Source organism: Artemia sp. Qi Xiang Cuo, chromosome 2, assembly GCF_049724085.1.
Source record: "Artemia sp. Qi Xiang Cuo chromosome 2, ASM4972408v1, whole genome shotgun sequence".
In the NCBI taxonomy this organism is placed as follows: domain Eukaryota; kingdom Metazoa; phylum Arthropoda; class Branchiopoda; order Anostraca; family Artemiidae; genus Artemia; species Artemia sp. Qi Xiang Cuo.
In genome coordinates this window covers 5,684,100-5,703,576 of record NC_142795.1, presented here as the reverse complement: position 1 = coordinate 5,703,576, position 19,477 = coordinate 5,684,100, and the positions used below count along the sequence as shown (strand labels likewise).

Sequence of the window (19,477 nt, the reverse complement as noted above, 5' to 3'; positions counted from 1 at the left end):
ATCAAAAAGTTCATGGCAATGAACTCTATAGTAATAATATCTACTTGTCTCAATAGTAACCGAAACTCTAAAGAACGAGATTTTGATACCAATAGATACATCAAAGCAAATAATTCGTGATAACGAACTGTATGTTGTATAGTAAGAGTGACTCGTCTCAATAGTAAAACTTGCTATATCTAGTTCCTTCTGTAATTAAAGATAAAATATTTTTTTAATAGTTCCGGTTTGCAGCGGTAGCTAGGTTATAATAAAGAACAACCTCTTGCCTATACTAAATTTTATAGGCCACTTAACTATAGTTTAGGCTAGTACAGTTATATTTAAAATCAATATGTTAAAATTTTTTACAGTAAAGAACGATCGCTCATGCATAGTAACTGATATATGGTGGTTCCAGGGGTAGTTACTTGTGGTTCGTCTCTTACTATTTCAAAGAAGAAAAAGCCTTTCCTGTTTGAAATGATATAGCATAAAACGAATTCCAAGTTGTAACTGACGTTTCTGACAAAAATGATTATTATATTTGGAAAGAGCATAGAAAAAAGGCATTGAGTGGTATATACACTTTATTAATAAGTCAATAATATGATTTGGTAAAAATTTACCAATTCAAAGTCAAACTTTATTTTTTATTCAAAGCTAGGATTGATTTTCCCTGAATCTTACAAGCCTTACAACAGGGAAAGAGCACATATATGCACCTTAGAAGACCCTTATTTAGACTGTAGATCTATCTTTTAAAATTTCCTTTAACATTTTTTCAAGCTCACAGTTGTAGAGAGGTGGAGAGGAGTGCTTAAAGATACCCTGTCATGCCCTGATTTTGGGCTGTATATCCATTCCAGAAAGTTTCATTCACCTAGCTTACTAACTTTGAGAAGATAGCAAAAAGCAACTGAACTCCAATTTTATCTTAGTTTGGTTTGCACATCCATTATTGAAAGTCTTCTTTGTCAAAGCACAACAACATTCAGAATTAGCAAAAACCTCTCTTCTCTACTATTCTCCTCCCCCACCAGAAAAATACAGGACCCAAATTGATTTTTTCTAGACACTGGAAAATTATTATCTCCATAAACATTTGTCCTCCTGTTCTCCAAATAGTCAAAATTCAGTACTTTATCTTGCTGTAGCATGAACTGACCAATGCTCAGTTTTTTTTGGATAGTTAAAGTCTCTAGGGCCCAGGAAAAAGAGAGAAGGAGGCTGAACAATAATTTTCTACAAGTTTCAATTCTCTGGGACAGTCAGTATTAGATCACCATAAAAAATTACCTTTTATCTATATGCTAGTATAAAAAGTAAATTTTGGGATTTAAATTATTTCATGAATAGTGGTAAAACATATGCTGTTAGTTAAAAAAAGAGAAGGGAGAAGTAATTTAAAGCTTATTAGCTTTATTAACTTACTAGTGTATTAGCTTAAAAATAATGAGCTCAAGTTTATATGTTCTGAAACTTTTTATTTTTTTATTATGTTTTTATATTTTTATGTTTTTATTTTTAAACTTGGGCAATTTTTTGGGAAAGATACAACAGCAAATAAAGCAAAACTAGCACAAGTGATTAGAATTGGGAATGCTAAGTAAAGAATTTTGAAAAGAAAAAAACCTGAACAAATAAACGCAAAGGCAAGAAAAGAATACACTACTGACTGAAAACAAATCTACTAAACTTAAGTATTTGGCTAGTAAGTCATAAATACCTTAATAAAAAGAAGCTATTTCATAATTTAGAAACTAAAAACTTTTAATATTTATTAAAGATATATTGAGTAACCTTTGCTGCTAACAATTTCCTTTCTTTGTACAGAATACAAACAGTGGCATAATTTCATCAAAATCCTAAGGAGGGGGGGGGGGCAGAGTTGAAGCCAATTTTCCCAAATCAAGTGAAAGTGAAAGTGACAGTAAAAACTAAAAAAAAGCCATTTGGTGTCATAAAGGTACTATTTAGTACTTTATAGTACTATAAAGATAAATTTAAAACCAAAAAAACTGATCTGTTTCTGTTGATGCTTGAATTATGCAGATTTATCTTAGTCTTGACAAGATTTTGGAAGAAACTAAATTTCAGCAAGGGGGGACTGGGATCTAGGTGGGGGGGGGGGTAACCAAGGTCTTGGAGGGCAATTGCCCCCCCCCCCCTGCCCCATAACAAATTAAACCCCTGAGTACAAATGCTAATAAGCATAAACTTACCAGTAGAAGTTTACATAAATAAATATTTTGGAGATTGTAAATAGGAATATTGTACTGAATATTAAGGTTCAAATAAATAAATAGTTTTAAAATTGAAACATTGCTTATCATTTTGTTTTCCAATTTGTGTCAATCCTCCAAAATATGACAAAAATCAAAATGGTAAAAATTACCATACTCACAAGCATCTATATACAAAAGAAAAATTTTTGTTACTGAGTCCTGCCTTTTTGTTACTGAGACTACAACTTATAAAGAAACTGAGCAGTAAAAGCTGAATCAAGCACACAGGTTTAATTGCAATAGATAACTTAGGCTATGAAAAAAGTAAGCATTTTTAACATAAACATTAAGAAAAATCATAGTCTTAGTTTAATTGAGTCCAAAATGGGGAAAATTACCTGAATTTTGGGTAATTGCCTACCAATCAAACAGTTTGTGGTAACAAACTGTAATTAAGTAGCAACGCAACTCAATAGTAACCAAAACTGTAAAGAAAGGAATTTTGATACCAACAGATACATCAAAAGAATCATATTTTTATGCTGATTTCAAATATATAAGTTTCATCAAGTTTAGTCTTACCCATCAATAGTTACGTGCCTGGGAAAATTTGCCTGATCTTCAAAAAAAGAGGGAAACAGCCCCTAAAAGTCATAAAACCTTAATGAAAATCACACCAACAGATTCAGCATATCCGAGAACCCACTATAGTAGTTTAAAGCTCCTATCTGCAAAAATGTGGAATTTTGTCTTTTTTTGCCAGAAGAAAGATCATGGATGCGTGTTTGTTTGTTTTTTTCCCAGGGGTGATCATACTGATCCAGTAGTCCTAGAATATTGTGAGAGGGCTCGAACGGAAATTAAAAGTTCTAGTGCCCTTTCTAAGTGACTCAAAAAATTGGAGGGCAACTTGGCCCCCTCCCATGCTCATTTTTTTCCCAAAGTCACCCAATCAAAATTTTGTGATAGCCATTTTGTTTAGCATAGTCGGAAATCTAATAAATATGTCTTTGAGGGTGACTTAATCCCCCAAAGTTCCTGGGGGAAGGTCTGCAAGTTATAAACTTTGCCTATTGTTTACAAATAGTATTGGTTATTGGAAAGTATACAGATGTTTTCAGGGGGGATTTTTTCTGGTGGGGGGGTGCAGGGGAGGATCTTTCCATGGAGGATGTTTCCTTGGGAGAAGCGACATTTCTATGAAGGGGGCGCTGGATTTCCCAGCATTATTTAGAAAACAATCAGAAATTAAATAAAAAAAACAAGTTTTTTTCAAATGAAAGTAAGGAGCAACATTAAAGCTTAAAACGAACAGAAATTATTACGTATAAGAGGGGAGTCCCCCCCTAGTCAATACCTCGCTCTTTACGCTAAAGTTTTTTTTTAGTAGGTTACTTTCAAAAGAGCTATCTATTCTAATCACAAACCGGCCTTTGTGATTCAGGGGTTTGTGATTTCAACAAAATTTGAACTTTAGGGTAAAGACTTGGCATATTGCCTTGGGGGCAAACTCCCTAATATATTTAATAAAAACATACAAAAATAGAAGTTCATTACATAAGTTAATTTGTATGTTATATCATGCCAAAATTTTGAGAAAGCCATTTAGCCAAAAAAAGAAAACTAATTTGCAAATTTCGTTTAAATTACTCATGTACAGTGAGCCAAAATCACAGCTGCATTTATTCAAAAACATTCAGAAATTAAATAAAAAAAAACATTTTTTTTGTAACTGAAAGTAAGGAGCAACATTAAAACTCTGTCTCACAACTTTATTTTTTAAAACAATAAAAAACTTTAGCGTAAAGAGCGAGGCGTTGAGGAGGGGACAGCCCCTTTCATATACGGAATAATTTCTGTTCGTTTTAAGTTTTAATGTTGCTCCTTACTTTCAGTTAAAAAAAACTTGTTTTTTTTATTTAATTATGTACTATTACCTATACTAATCTAATATACTAATAATGTACTATACTAATCAAACAAGTAACTGAGATAAAAATACAATCACCAATTGAAAATAGACAATTAACTTGTTTAGCTAGCACATTAGATCCTATTCAAAAGACTGAGAAAACATGGAAATTTGTGATGTTGCAAAATTGTTTAATCACCAAAAATCTTTTGTTTCTCAAGTAGGCCTACCAAAGGGAAATTCAAAGACCCTAAATATAGACAAATATGAGGGGAAAAGTGGAATCATTGGAAACAAGAATTTTTTTTACAATATATACTTTGAAAGATATTTGTGGAAGGTTTTTTAAGATGTCTCTACTACGACAGACCTCCAATACAGAAATAAATTATTTTTGTTTTGTGAATATAAACTTGAGGAATAAAATTAAGGGTATAATGCCATAAAATACTATGAAGGATAATATATTCATTTCGAAAAATCACTATGACAAGCCCCAATAGTAGGAATTTGGGATATGTAGTTGTCACAAGGATTTATATTGGGTTTAGATATTTTTTTTTGAATGATTTAAATTGATAAGAATACAAACATACAAATTAGGAGGGTAACTTTCCCTACCTACATGGTCCAAAGTACCCTCACCTCTAGGAATGTCTGTAAAACCGGGGTATAACAATACACATTCCTAAATTAAAAAATGTCTCCGACCCCCCCCCCCAAATCGGGGAACTCTAAACCTATGTCTATAAATTTGGCAAAAGTAAGATATTTTTCAAAAACCAAAAATAAACCTAGTGAATATAGTGTTTCTAGATACAAAGTTCAGACTGAATTGTTCCAACCACTTTGAATTGTTTGAATCTTACTGTATTCATGCCTTGATGTGTTTAAGGATTATGATGTCACATGTCATGATATTATGATGTCACGCTACTTGTCATGATGTCACATGCAAGAGCTCACCCTAACATTGGTGCAAATTACTCTATCCTTCCAGAAAAAAAAACAAGGCCTAAAATGCATCATTTCATTCTTTGACCCTGTTCCTTTGTAAAACCCTATGGTATACCCATCTCAAAAGTCAGACCGATATGCACCTATACTAGACTGAAGTTTCTTGATCAGAAAGAACATTCACTGGTTTGAATTCCTTTTGAAAATGATGAAAGAATAAAAATAAAGTGAACTAAAACGATCACAACTTTAATGATATTTTCTACAAAAATAATATTTTCTCGAAATAAACTGAAACTTTAGGTCTTAAACAGATATTTAAAATTTTCTTCGGAAACAGAAGCAATTTTGAGGAAGAACGAGCATGTTGAACAGCTCCAAGGTGTTCAACCTATTCTCCTTGCATAAAATAATCATTAGTTTTCAAGGAGCTTTATATTTCCCTTTAGAAGTGGTTAAAATTCAGTGATTATGTACCTCTAAAAAAAAAGTTATTGTGACCTCTGAATTGTGATTGGAATGGCAGAGATACATAAAATACATCTGAGCGTTTCTTTTTTAGATTATCACTATGATTTTTGCTTGATAGTTAAATAAAAAACATAAACTTATATTATTTATTAATTAAAAAAAACTTTTCAAAAAAATAAGTTCTTTTAAAAAAAGTGCTGAACTTCAGTGATACAAAATAAATAAAAACAGACTAAAATATTTTATCGAGAATACAACTCTCTAAAATCAATACCCATTAATAAATGAAACCCAAAACTAACATAAATTAAGATAAATTGAAGTAAAACTCAAAACCAGCAGCAATTAATATGAGTAGGGTTCTAAACCTCAAGCTTTCTAAAATCCAGAATATAATTTTTAGTTTAATGAAAAAAAATTCAAAAGTTTAATGAAAAAATCTGAATTGTCAGTTTAATATACATATGCTGATATTTATTCCTTAAAATCTTAATTAATTTTTGATTTCTTAGAGTTAGGAAAGTGAAAACATTTAAAATAATTTTATTCATTAAAGTAAAAATTATATTATGGCTTTCAGAAAGCTTGGGGTTTAGAACCCTGCTCATATTAATTTATGCTTGTTTTGAGTTTGACTCTTCTTTATTTTAATTCCTGTTTGTTTTGGGTTTCATTTATTTATTGATACTGATTTGTGGTAGCTGTATTCTTAGCAGATTATCTGATTCTATTTTTGCTCATTTTGGTTTAATGGAGTATTCTTTACGTTTTTTTAAAAACTTATTTTGCTGAAAAGTTTTTTTTTTTAATTAATTTCTTTTCGTTTTATATTGACAGTCTTTTTTAGGGAGAAAGACTGACCCTCTTCTAAAGTTAAACAACCAACCCTTCCATAAAAACCTTATATGTGCACGGGACATAACTTACAACCCTTACCCTGATCTCTGGGGATTGTTTCAACCCCAAAGGCCTTGTTACATGATCTTTAGACCATTTTGAAAAGCATAGCCATCTCAAAATTTCTATTAGATGCATTTCGGGACAATACGACGTGTGTGTGTGTGGGGGGGGGGGGGGGTAGCGGCCCTACGATAACTTTGACTCTTAAAAAGAACACTCGAGCGTCTGATTACCATACCAATGAGCCCACTGTGAAGTATATATGACCATGCTTTCTATAAAAATCTTTTGTCCCAAGGGCATAACTTACAGCCCTTACCCTGAGGGCTGGAGGTTTTGTTGTCCTCAGAGACATAATTTCCAGACCGTTCTGATACGCTGAACAAAATGTCTGTCTCAAAATTTTGATTGGAAGTGTTTGGGGAAGGAGAAGCATTTGCCCTTTGATCACTTTCTAATAATAAAAAAGGCACTAGTCTTCTCAATTTCCAATCAAATGAGCCCTTTTTGAAGCTTCTACGACAAAACTTTCAATAAAAACCTTATATGCCCCAAGGGCATAACTCACGACCCTTGTCCGGAGGGCTATGGGGGGGGGGATTGTCATCCTCAAAGAAATAATTTCTAGACCTTTCAACTACATTGAACAAAATAGTCAAATCAAAATGTTGATCAGAAAGGTTTGGCGAAATGATGGGCGTGGGGGGGGGGTGGTACTCCCTCTGAATACTTTCGACTATTAAAAACGGCAATAGCCCTTTGAATTATATGCCTCCAGAGTCATAACTTACAACCTTAGCCCAGAGGGCTGTGGGAGGGGCGGTGTCATCGTAAAATTTCCAGAACTTTAAACTACGTTCAACAAAATGGCTATCTCAAAATTTTTATTGGATGTGTTTGGGGAAATGGTGGGCAGGGGGGGGGGGTTAGTTGCCTTCCAATCACTTTTGACTATTAAAAAGGGCACTAGCGATTCCAATTTCCAACCAAATGACCCCTTTTCGAAGTTTCTACGACAACTCCTTCGGTACGAAGTGCCCTGGTGTAAACCAAATAATAAATAATACATTTTGCCAACATCGTTCTTTAGTTAGGCAGCGCGATAGCGCTGCCTATGATAGGCACGATTTTGTTTGTCAATTAATTAAAAAAACTTTTTCCACAAAATAAGTTTTTCAAAGAAAAGTAAAGAACTCCATTAAACAAAAAAAGAGCAAAAATAAAATCAAATATTCTACCAAGCGTGACATAAGTTGGGCTAAAAAAAACCTATGCCTTCCCAAGGCCAGAACAAAAATTGCACTTTACTGAACAAAATATAATGTTTTTACTTTTATAACTTTAATAAATCAAATAATATTAACATTTTGATGACTAAATATCAGTATATGTATATTAAACTGACAAATTCACATTCATTTGTATTTTTTTTCAGTAAAGGGCAAATTTTGTTCTGGATTTGGGAAGGCATAGGGGTTTTGAGCCCAACTTTTGTTAATTTCTGCTCTTTCTGAGTTTGACTCAGTTATTTATTGTAATTTCTGTTCGTTTTGGGTTTCATTCAGTTATCGATTCTGATTTGTGGTAGTTTTACACTTGATAGAATATTTGATTTTATATTTGCTCATTCTTTGTTTAATGAAGTTCTTTACTTTTCTTTGAAAAAATTATTTTGTGGAAAAAGTTTTTTTAATTAATTTCTGTTCGTTTTACATTGACATAGTCTTTTCAGGGAAAAAGAAAATTATACTTCAAATCTTTTTGTTTCTTTTAAGACTTTATAGTTTGGCCTGCTATTTGTATGCTGGAAAAAAATTTTCAGCAATTTTTAACGACATAAACCCTTTTAAAAATCTGGACACAAACAGTAGTGTTTAATTTAGTTTCATACCTCCTCTAGTTGACCTGAAATGGAAAACTTGATACCGTTCGCAAAAAAATCTGTTTAGATTCTTTTGTAGCTTAGATTCACTTAAGCTACTTTGATTTGACTAAATTTGAGGAGCATAGATAGCCGCGACAGTTTGAACATGATACCCTCAGTCGTTCCTCGGATACCTCTGAGATGTTTTGCTGAAAATTAGCATTTGCACAGTGCATTTTGATTTAATCTTAAGGCAACGTTTAGTTTTTAAACATAATGGGCAAATGGAAGGATCGGCGTGGGAGGGGGAATAGTTGCCCTTCAGTCACCTTCGGCTGTTAATAAGGGCATCAGCCCTTTCTATTTTCAATCAAATGAGCCCTTTTCGAAGGTCCCACGACAACTCCTTCGATACGAAGTGCCCTGGTCTAAACCACAACAACAACAAGAAATAATACAATATACCCACATTGATCTTTACTATAAAAATGTCAAGCCTTCCAATCACTTTCGACTATCAAAAAGGGCACTAGGCCTTTCGATTTCCAATCGAATGAGTCCTTTTTGAAATGACAACGCTTTCTATAAACACCTTATATGCCCCCAGGGCATAAATTACAACCCTTACCCTAAGGGCTGTTAGGGTGGTTGTCAACCTCTAAGACCTAATTTCCAGAACTTTCAACTACGTTAAACAAAATTGCAATCTCAAAATTTTTATTGGATGTATTTGGGGAAATGATGGGCATGAGATGGGCTTTAGTCGCTCTCCAATTGCTTTCAACTATTAAAAAAGACACTAGCCATTTCAATTTCCAATCGAATGACCCCTTTTGAAGTTTATACGACAACGCTTTTAATAAAAACCATATTTACCCCCAGGGAACAACTTACAACCATTTCCCTGAGTGCTGGGGGGTGTCATCCTCTAATAGCGAAGTTCCAGAACTTTCAACCACGTTGAATAAAATAGCTACGTCAAAATTTTGATTGGATGTGTTTGGAGGAATGGTGGACATGAGAGGGGGGTTAGTTACCCTCCAATCACTTTCGACTATTAAAAAGGGGACTAGCCCTCTCAATTTCCAATTGAATGAGCCCCTTTTGAGGTTTTACGACAACTCTATCTATAAAAACCTTATATACCCCCAGGGCATAACTTAAAACCTTTTCCCTGGCAGCTCTGGGGGGGTATTAATCCTTTTTCCATAGCTTTCAACTACGTTGAACAAAATGGCTATCTCTAAACTTTGATTGAATGTTTTTGCGGAAATGGTGGGCATGAGAGGGGGGTTAATTACTCTCCACTCACTTTTGACTATTAAAAAGGGCAATTTCAATTTCCAATTAAATGACCCCTTTTTGAAATTTCTACAACTTTCTATATACCTTATATGGCCCCAGGGCATAACTTACAACCCTTGCACTGAGGGCTCTTAAGGGGGTTGATCATCCTAAAAGACCTAATTTCCAGAACTTTCAACTACGTTGAACAAAATGGATATCTCAAAATTTTGAGTGGATGCGTTTAGCAAAACGGTGGGCGTGAGAGGGGCGTTAGTCGCTCTATAATCGCTTTCAACTATTAAAAAAAAGCATTAGTCCTTTCAATATTGAATCGAATTAACCATATTTGAAATTTCTATGACAAAGCTTTCAGTACAAACCTTCTATGTACCCAGGGCATAAATTACACCCCTTTTCCTGAGGACTATGGGGGGGAGGGGTTGTCATCCTTAAAGACCTAATTTCCAAAACTTTCAACTACGCTGAATAAAACTGCTATCTAAAAATTTTGATTGGAGTGTTTGGGGAAAAGAAGGGCGTGAGAGGGGAATAGTTGTCCCCAAATCACTTTCGACTATTAAAAAGGGCATTAGCCCTTTGAATTTCAAATCGAATGAGCCCTTTTTCAACTTTCTATGACAAAGATTTCAATAAAAACCTTATATGCCCCCAGGGCATAACTTATAACCCTTGCCCTGAAGACTAAGGGGGGAGTGTCCTGCTCAAAGGTATAATTTCCTGAACTTTGAACTGCGTGGGACGAAATGCCTATCCCAAAATATTGATTGGATGTGTTTGGATAAATGGTGGGCGTGGAAGGGGTGTTAGTTGCCTTCCAATCACTTTCGACTATTAAAAAGGGCACTAGCCATTTCAATTTCCAGTAGAATGAGCCCTTTTTGAAGTTTCTAAAACAACAAGTTCTATAAAAACATTACATACACCAAGGACAAAGTCTACAACCCTTGCCCTTAGGGCTGTGGGGGGTTGTCAACGTCACAGACCTAATGTACAGAATTTAGAATTACGTTGAATAAAATTGCTATCTCAAACTTTTGATGGGATGTGTGGGGAAAGGTGGTCGTGAGAGGGGGGTTAGTGGCCATCCAATCACTTTCGATTATTAAAAAGAGCAGTAGCCCTTTGAGTTTTCAATAGAAAAAGCCTGGTTAGAATTTTCTACGACAACGCCTTCTATAAAAACCTTATATGCCCCGAGGGCATACTTACAACACTTGCCCTGAGGGCTGTGGGGAAGTGTCCTCCTCAAAAACATAATTTTTATCTGGAAATCAACTACGCTGGACAAAATGGCTATATCAAAATTTTGATTGGATGTTTTTCGGCAAATGGTGGGCATGGACGGGGTGTTAGTCGCCTTCCAATCACTTTCGACTATTACAAATTCTCCAATACGAAATGCCCTGCTCTAAAGGAAAAAAAATGATAAATAATACATTGTGCCAACATAGTTCTTATATGCCCCCAGGACATAACCCTTGCCCTGAGGATTGTGGGGGAGGGTTCCCCTCAAAAACATATTTTCTATCTGGAAATCAACTATGCTGAACAAAATGGCTATCTCAAAATTTTGACTGGATGTGTTTCGGGGAATGATGGGCGTGGGGGGCTAGTTGCCCCCAATCACTTTCGACTATTAAAAAGGGCACGAGCCACTCCAATTTCCAGTCGATTGAGCCCTTTTCGAAGTTTCTACGACAACTCCTTCGATACGAAGTGCCCTGGTATGGAAAAAAATAATTTGTGCCAACATCGTTTTTAACTTAGGCAGCGCGATTACGCTGCCTATGAAATCCTTCCAAATATTTAACCAATGGTCTATGTTACAGCCCATAATGTTAAATAATAATATAAATAATGTTACAAAATATGCATTGTCCAGTCTAGTACCTTTATATTTGGTGCTTTCTGGACGTCTTACAGAGCTTTACGTAGGTCAAATATTTAAAACCCTGCTGCAAAATTTATAGGACATCAAAAATAAATTAAGGTTTGAGAGATTCTATTATGTGAAAAATTCGACAGTATTAAACTGAAAGATGTAGGTTGAAGCTATTTTTATAGTAATTAGAAGAAGAAAGCCACTGAAAGCCTTTAAAATGAATTAAAATTCATAATTATGGCTGATTGACAGCGCTTCCTCAAAGCTTGAAAGATTCTAATTTAGCAGAATTTTATCCATGGGCAATTTTACACTTGTTTAGAGACAAGAAAAAATATAATAATAATACAACAGCATTACTAGAAACCAGTAGAAAAACTGAGTTTTTAGATAAGGAAAAGATGAAAATGACTGCAATATAAGTGCCTATGTAAAGATACCCCCCCTCCCATTAAAACTGGGAACATTTGCATCTATGCTTCCAAATTATATTAAATATTAAAGCCTGGAACTGATAGCAAGTTGTCAGAGACCTTGCAAAAAAAAAAAAATATCTTCTTGAGGAAGGTTGAAACTTAATAACTATCCCTTATTACAGGTGCCCTCCCTGCAAAACGGTTTCTCAGGGTAAACCGTCATTTCCCTGAAAAATTGTCCCAACAAGCTATGGTATAATTTGTGTTTTTTTTATATGCCTTGTCCTATCTCTAAACATTCTTTTGAGTAAACACAACTAAACCTAATTTTCCTGTCTAGCTCATGCTGAATCCAAACTATCAGCTTACTGTAAGAACATTGGATCTAGCTGCCCAAAGAACAAGTTCTAAGGGCAATGGTTATAGGTTTTAATCTTAGGTGAAGTAAACTGCTTACTAGTATAACAATACGAGAAAAGATCTTATAGCCTTCTGTTTTTCCACAGATGGAGCTGGAACAGTGGAAATTAAAACAAGACATTTACCAGAAGTTGCAAGGCTCTACAAACTTACAAGCAGCAATCAAGAATTTACAAAACGAAGACATTCGTGATGTATGTGATCCATTCCTGAAGTCTCTTAATTACAGTGAAAAATATGTCCAAAGTCAACCTATGATACTGCAAATTGTTAAAGTTACCAATGTTGCAATATCTAAACAAAAAAGGTTGGCTAATATTCAGTCTGTAAACAGATTACTGAAGTTAGAACTCACAGACGGAGAAAACAAAATGACTGCACTTGAAACTGAGGTGATAAATAAGCTGGATGAAAGTACACCCCCAGGAACCAAGATTCTTCTCAAATTTCCAAAGGTTCTCATGGTAAATAAAATATTCTTGTTAAATAATACTAATGCAGAGATTAAAAGTGGTAATGTACAAACCCTAGTAGATAAATGGTTAGTAGAAAAATCGTTGACAGCACATGAACGATCTTACATTTCTACTGATAATCCACCCCCTCCATGGATTCCTTTTGGACAAAGAATTCCTCAGTATGTGAAAAGTTTTCAGACTCTACAAACTAAAGATACAAAAGAGGACAAAGATTACAAGGAAAAACGAGACACCACATTGAAAGACATTCAAAGTGAGAAGAAAACTTTCGCACGAAATGTCAAATCCGTCAATGATCATGTACAAGATGTGATTGCAGCTGGTTTTACCCATGCCCAAGCTAAAGGTGCTTTGCATAAAACCAAGGGAAATGTTGATAATGCCATTGAACTACTCAGAAACCAACAGAAAAATAGAAGTTCTAGGTACAGAAAGGACGATGATGATTACGAAGGGAGTAGCTCTGCAAGGCCATCTGCATTAAGTCTAGGTGATTTTTTGCAAGTGGGTAAGGACAAAATGCTAACTAGTGTTGAGACGAAGCAATCACATAACCCCCAAATGAGTTCTAGAGGTGCAAGATCCAGATTACCATACAATAGAGGTTTGACATCTGGCAGAGGAAAAGAAGTTGATCAACTGGCAAATGCATTTCAGTCGTGGCCGCGTTTACAAGATGACACTGAACAATGGCCAGGACTTGATGAAGCTATAGAAGCAAGTAAAGCTGCAGCAGTGACTAATCCAGTTGCATCTAACACCCAGAACGCAGGTTATTCCCAAATGAATAGAGAAAGCCAAAGTGACTATTTACCCCCTTTTTCGAATCCTCAAAGGGGTTATCACCGTGGTGGAAGGCGCGGTTCTTCGGGCAGATCCAGAACATATTACAGAGGAAGACGTTAGATTAGAGTACTCCTATTATCAGAATTGACATGGATGAAAGAAAACTATGCGATTGAAGGAGACGAAAGTGACTTTCAGGTCTTTTTTTATTTTTGATTTCGTAGCATGTAAAGTTCTAGTAGTTGTAATAAAGAACTCTCCTCAATTGACAATTATATTAAACTACATTGAGAAAACAACAAATATGTTTTTAAAAGAAAAAGAAACGATCCGTATGAAATGGGTAATTGTCAAACAGTCTTGGAGAAAGCACCACAAAGTACAGAAGAGGAATCAAATCAGTGGGGGAGATTTCCTCAGGGTCTATCTGAACATCCCTAACACCTGAAAAATGTTGTGTGACACTAAAATATGCAAGCGATAACGACCTATTTTCTTTTTTTTAATCAAATACTGCCCATCTCCAGAAGAACCTGAGTATCCCTAACACCTGAAAAATTTTGTTTGACACTAAAATATGCAAGCGATAACGACCTATTTTCTTTTTTTTTAATCAAATACTGCCCATCTCCACATGGGCGTAGGGAGGGGGGGCAGCTGCCCCCCCTCCTAGACCTTCAAATTTACATTAGATATGGCTGAAAAAGCAGATGGTTTGGAAAACGCAGTTGTTAAAACTCCATCACACTATCGACTGCCCACCCCTAGACAATATGCTGCCTAATGCTGCCTACGCCCATGCATCACCAGAAGAACCCATCAGCTTCAATTATGTAATAACTCGGGACATTTAAACTATATGGCTCATGCAGTTCTTGGATTGGAGAATTGAATGTAGAGGCAACTCAGGTCTTGCCCCTATCATTTCCCCTATTAAAGAAATCTCCTTTTTGGCTTGACTACTGCTTTCATGACTACTGTTCAAATTTCAGTCTTAGAAATTTGCCTACTTGATAAGTCTATATCTATTTGAATTTGGACAAAACAACATTAAACTTTAATTTTCAGTTTTCAGGTTCTTTTCCTCTGGGTTTAGTTTTGAAAATGCAATTCCTGTTATTTTAGCAGAATTTTAAGCTATACCAATAGTTTTTTTTTTAATTTACAAATTTATGAAACCTCGTAAATTCGGACTGAGCGAAGTTATGAAGTTGAAAATACGTTTTTGTACTTCATTTAAGCAGAAGATCTATTTTGCAAGGTTTCACGTTTATAACACAAAGATTTTTAAAGGTGATCAAAGGTCAGTGCCCTCTAGAGGGAGAATGAGTGAGGGTAGGTACTTCAGAATACCTCCCAGGGACAAACTTTAGTCTGTTGATGAATCCGTAAGTTTCATTTTCCTAACCTAACTACTTTCCAAGACAGCAAAAGTAGCTTGTCTAGAATTCTGCCAAATTTCTGCTCGATTATAATGTGAGCTCAATTATCTATCTGATCTATAGATAGCGCCCAGAAAGAACACCCTGCCCTAAAACTATCAACCATAAAAGACAACTAAATCCTTAAGACTATGTATATATATCTGCAAAAATGACGGCAATGTATTTTCAATTGCAAGTCTCTAAAATTTAAAGTCCAAAAGACTCGTGCTTTTCACATGGAATCATTTGCAGCCGCAATTAAAAGAATAAAAATTTATAAGTAATAAGATGGACCGGTACACACTAGCAACCACACATAATGGTGGTTCATCATTGTTCCAGAAGTTTAATATGGTGGCGGTTTTGCTACAACCTGGAATCCCGTTGACCATACTTCTGTGCACTTTTACTGCAAAACTCAAGATTTTCTGAATAACCACACTGACTACTAAACCCTTTTTTCTCAAAGAAGTTTGCAGTCTGTCATGAACTCACAACTGAACTGCACACATTAACTCACAGCACATGAAACTCGCATGTGTTCCCCATTATAATAACCGGCAGGATGGTATTATCTAGTATCTCAAACATTTACTCTAATGAGAAAAAATTTAAATTACAGTTTATCAGAAAATTTTCCTCACAACACATAAAACTCACATGTGTTCTCCATTACAATAATCGGCAGGATGGTATTATCTAGTCTCTCAAACATTTACTCTTATGAGAAAAAATTAAATTACAGTTGATCAGAAAATTTTCCTTTTACTATTAAAAAACAGACCCAAAAATACAGTTTAACTGAAGTTTCATCACGAAAATCCATATTTTCTGCTCTGGGCGTGGACCTTCTTAAAGTTACGCCCAGATTCTTTGCTACTCCTGCTATACAGCTAGTCTGCTAGCTGTACGATTTTCTGAATATTTATTTATTTCATTACCAAAATCTTTTTCATTGAAATAATTTTCAATCTATAAGTTTTTTTTAGTTAAAACAAAGATCGAGGAGTAAATTTCGATTAGTTTTTGAAATTCTACATCAAACAAGAACCAATAACTTAAGACAAGTGGCGACGTAATGTTTTTGAGGTTTCAATAAATGTAAGCATTGCACAATTGGAGACGTACTAAAAACAAGCATGTAAGCGGGGGGGGGCTTAGTCCCATGGTTACGTAACGAAAAATCAAAGATATTTCACATAGTTTCTTATACTTTCACTCTCGCCAAGTCATCCTAATTTCCGCTACCCATTCAATGGGTTTAGAATGACCCCCCTTCATTTTTTTAGCACGATTCGACTCTTTTGCACCAAAGTAAATTCCTGTGTATATGCATATCTATAGGAGCATCGATACAGAAAGGAGAACAACATATCCAAAAGTTACCTTTTTTGGCCTGCTTCGGTTCTACTTTGATTCCATTCCTTAGTACTTCTGACGGAAAGTTTGAAACACCTTTTGGCGGTGTTTGGCTTAAAGGCGAATTCTTCAAGTTTTTCATGAAGGAACGATCATATATAATTTTGGTCCCTAAAAAGATAAGAAGAAGTTTTTTGTTTTAATTTTTCAACTGATTTTTTATATTAAACAAGGTTTACCATATATACCTTTCCTCCTTAGTGCAGACAATCACAGCTACTTCTATGCTTTCTAAGGAAAAGTAGTAAATAAATAATTCTTAAGGAAAAAAATTAATGGGGTTTGGCCGAAAGGTTATTTGCGTTCAGAAAATTATTAAACTTTTTTCAATAGGTAAGATGCATTCTTGCAAAGCAATGTTAGTTTGTTGAATGTTTTGTTCAGCCATAAGAGAAAAACAGAAAAACAATTCATGGCTTTCGAAAGGTATGATGGGATTTCTGGCCAGAATTTGATTAAGAAAAAACTTTTTATGTTTCCCAAAAAGAATATCGAGAAAATATTCTTATACTTTGTTTCCTCATGTTCTGGTACTCAGTCTCCCACGTGGAAAACCAATGGTTGTTTGCTTGGATCTGAACAAAGCCTACTTGTTGTTGCGACTGTTTAGTTTATTACTAGGGTTTAGTTTGCCGTAACTATGTTACGGTGAATACCCAGAAACTGTTTAATGCCGACATTCACCGGTGAATGTCCGAAATACCTTCTTTTTTTTCTCCTTGGACTAGGTAACCGTTGCTAATCAATTTTTTCAATTTAATGCAAGGTTTGATGATGGGATCTTATGTTAGGTTGGACTCGTTTGAATGATCTTACTTTGGTTTAGGTTAGCCTAAGTTAGGTTTTTAACCCATTTCTGATATTTATACCCAAAGTTAACCTAACCTAGTCTAAACTAACATAATCTAACCTAACTTTAACTGATAAACTTTTACCATCATAGGTTGCATACGACCAAAAGGCTGACTCGCAAAGCTAATTGAATCGAAGAAGAGAAAAAGAAATTTGGAACATTCACCAGTGAGTGTCGATGTTGACTAGATTTCGAAAATTCACTGTAACAACTATACTTGGTAACAAAATTAAACTTTATTCCTGCATTTGTGAAATGCAAGACAACATATACCTATATAAAACTACATGTAACTACAAACACCAAATAAAACTCTATAAAAAGAGGAGGGAAAATTGTGAATATTGGGAAAAGGCTGATTTCGCAATTGAAATCAGGTGCAATTAGAAACATTCATGATACAAATAAAAAACAGATTTTGTCAAGTGGAAGTAGGAAGTGATTTTAAAATTAAAAGCTATAAACAATTAAAACTAGAAAAACGTTTAAGCGGGGGACTGCCTCCCCGCAAATCTCTATTTTTTTTAAGGTAAACATCTACTACTGCTTTACTGAAACCATTTTTGAATGGAATAAAAACAACTGTTTGATAACTGATGGTTTTTTATTTACACATTGCCTTGAAAAAGAACTCTTTGTTCCGTTGCTCTTGTCCCAGATTATTCATTCTTGAAGCATTGAGGTGAGGGATACAGAGCTTGAGAGAACAGAACGAGTATTTTTTTTGGGGGGGGGGGCAACCCCTCTCGTACACAGGATATCTTCTATTCATTTCGAGTGTTAATGTCGCTCTTTACTTCCATTTGAAAAAAAGTTGCCTTTTGTATATTATTTCTGTTCGTTTCATTTCTTCCACTCATTACACTAAAGTTCAACTCCTGAATAATAATGTTTAGAGAAACAGGCCTCACTTGAGTGCATTTACTTTTCAAATAAAGTAGGATTTTTATCAACAAGAGGCAGGGGCGGGTCTGGAGGGAGGTTTTAGGGACACGTAGCAACCCAGAGAAGGTCAAATCTTGCACTAATTCCAGGGGCGAAAATACCGACTCGGGAGCCAAGTTTTTATTGATGCCCCCCCCCCCCCTCCTCAAACACTGATTCTGTATTTGCCCTGATAAGAGGGGCTCTTTAGACTTAAATTCAGATATTAATCGAAAAATAAAAATTCCAAATATATTCTTCAAAATTTAAGAATACTAGAGATTTATCTCAAAACTTTTACTTGGTAAAATTCTGCCTCCGTCCAAAGCAGGGTTTCAGGGGGATTGCAATCTAGCTCGTAATTTCTGTTCACATACAAGTTAAAATAAAGAATTAATTCGTCTAGTACATACAAGATAAGACTCGTTACAAAAAAAACCGGGAAGGCTTCATTCCCGAGTCAGATGTGATTTGTTTCAAGTAATTTTTCAATTGTTTATTTATCTTTTTCTTATCTTTCCATTGGATGTTAGGCTTTCATTAATACTATTCAATTGCCTAAAAAGAAATACTGAGAATCAACTGCTTGAGTTACGGACTAAATAATGGGCGGATGTACGTGTGTAAAGGAGTACGCGCCTTCCCCTTAAGCTAGTACCATCCCCGTTGCGGGTCTTAAATGTCTGACAATTTTCCGTAAAATAGCTTTTTTAGATCGTATCTCCTCCTTGAGAAATACATTCCTGAGTGCGCGCCAGTCTCCAGTTAACTTACCTCCTGGTGTGGTTGAATACAAGGTGCCACCCGGAGTTGTAGAATACTCGTTTGGCAATTCTGACGGATCATTCACCTTGATTCGCCTTGGAATGGCATGTATAGGTGTTTGGTTTGGTGTTCCTTTCTTTTCCATCCTAAAAATCAACAAAACAATTCTTAGTTGTGGCGAAAAAACAGAAAATTGAATTTTAGTACGTCCAAAAAAAAGGAATAAAATATTTTACAATTTATTGTATTATTGCAAATGTTAGACAATGAATGGCATACAAAATCTGTCATTAACTCTACAAACCAAGAAAATGTGAAAATGAAGAGATTCATTATATATCGGCATTTCAGCGAGGTATATATTTGCTGTAAAAACAGCCACTATTTTTATACTCGATCATCACGGTCATTTCTAATGGTTATAAAAACGGATTTTTACGTAAGCATAAATGTTTGAGATGTCCTTGGTAAGACAATTACAAGAGAGCTC

At 34.9% G+C, this 19,477-nt stretch overlaps 2 protein-coding genes across 2 annotated transcripts in view; one reads left to right on the top strand and one right to left on the bottom strand.

The window, feature by feature from the left end:
* Thor (eukaryotic translation initiation factor 4E binding protein thor) overlaps positions 1 to 19,164 on the bottom strand; it is a 29,097-nt gene extending 9,933 nt beyond the window's left edge. The window contains exons 1-2 of the mRNA XM_089107965.1: positions 18,997 to 19,164; positions 16,413 to 16,556 (exon numbers count right to left, since the gene is read on the bottom strand). Coding sequence (XP_088964091.1) covers positions 16,413 to 16,556; positions 18,997 to 19,132 — 280 coding nt within the window. The 5' untranslated portion in view covers positions 19,133 to 19,164. The remainder of the gene's footprint in view (positions 1 to 16,412; positions 16,557 to 18,996) is intronic.
* Positions 12,281 to 14,050, top strand: LOC148954838 (uncharacterized). Its single transcript, XM_089107964.1, has one exon. It carries the CDS (start codon positions 12,424 to 12,426, stop codon positions 13,720 to 13,722), a length of 1,299 nt encoding a protein of 432 aa, XP_088964090.1. The 5' UTR covers positions 12,281 to 12,423; the 3' UTR covers positions 13,723 to 14,050.
* Positions 19,165 to 19,477: the final 313 nt, after the last annotated feature.

Excerpts from the sequence above, each read along its gene's own strand:
- LOC148954838 (XM_089107964.1), top strand. The coding sequence starts at position 12,424 with ATGGAGCTGGAACAGTGGAAATTAAAACAAGACATTTACCAGAAGTTG.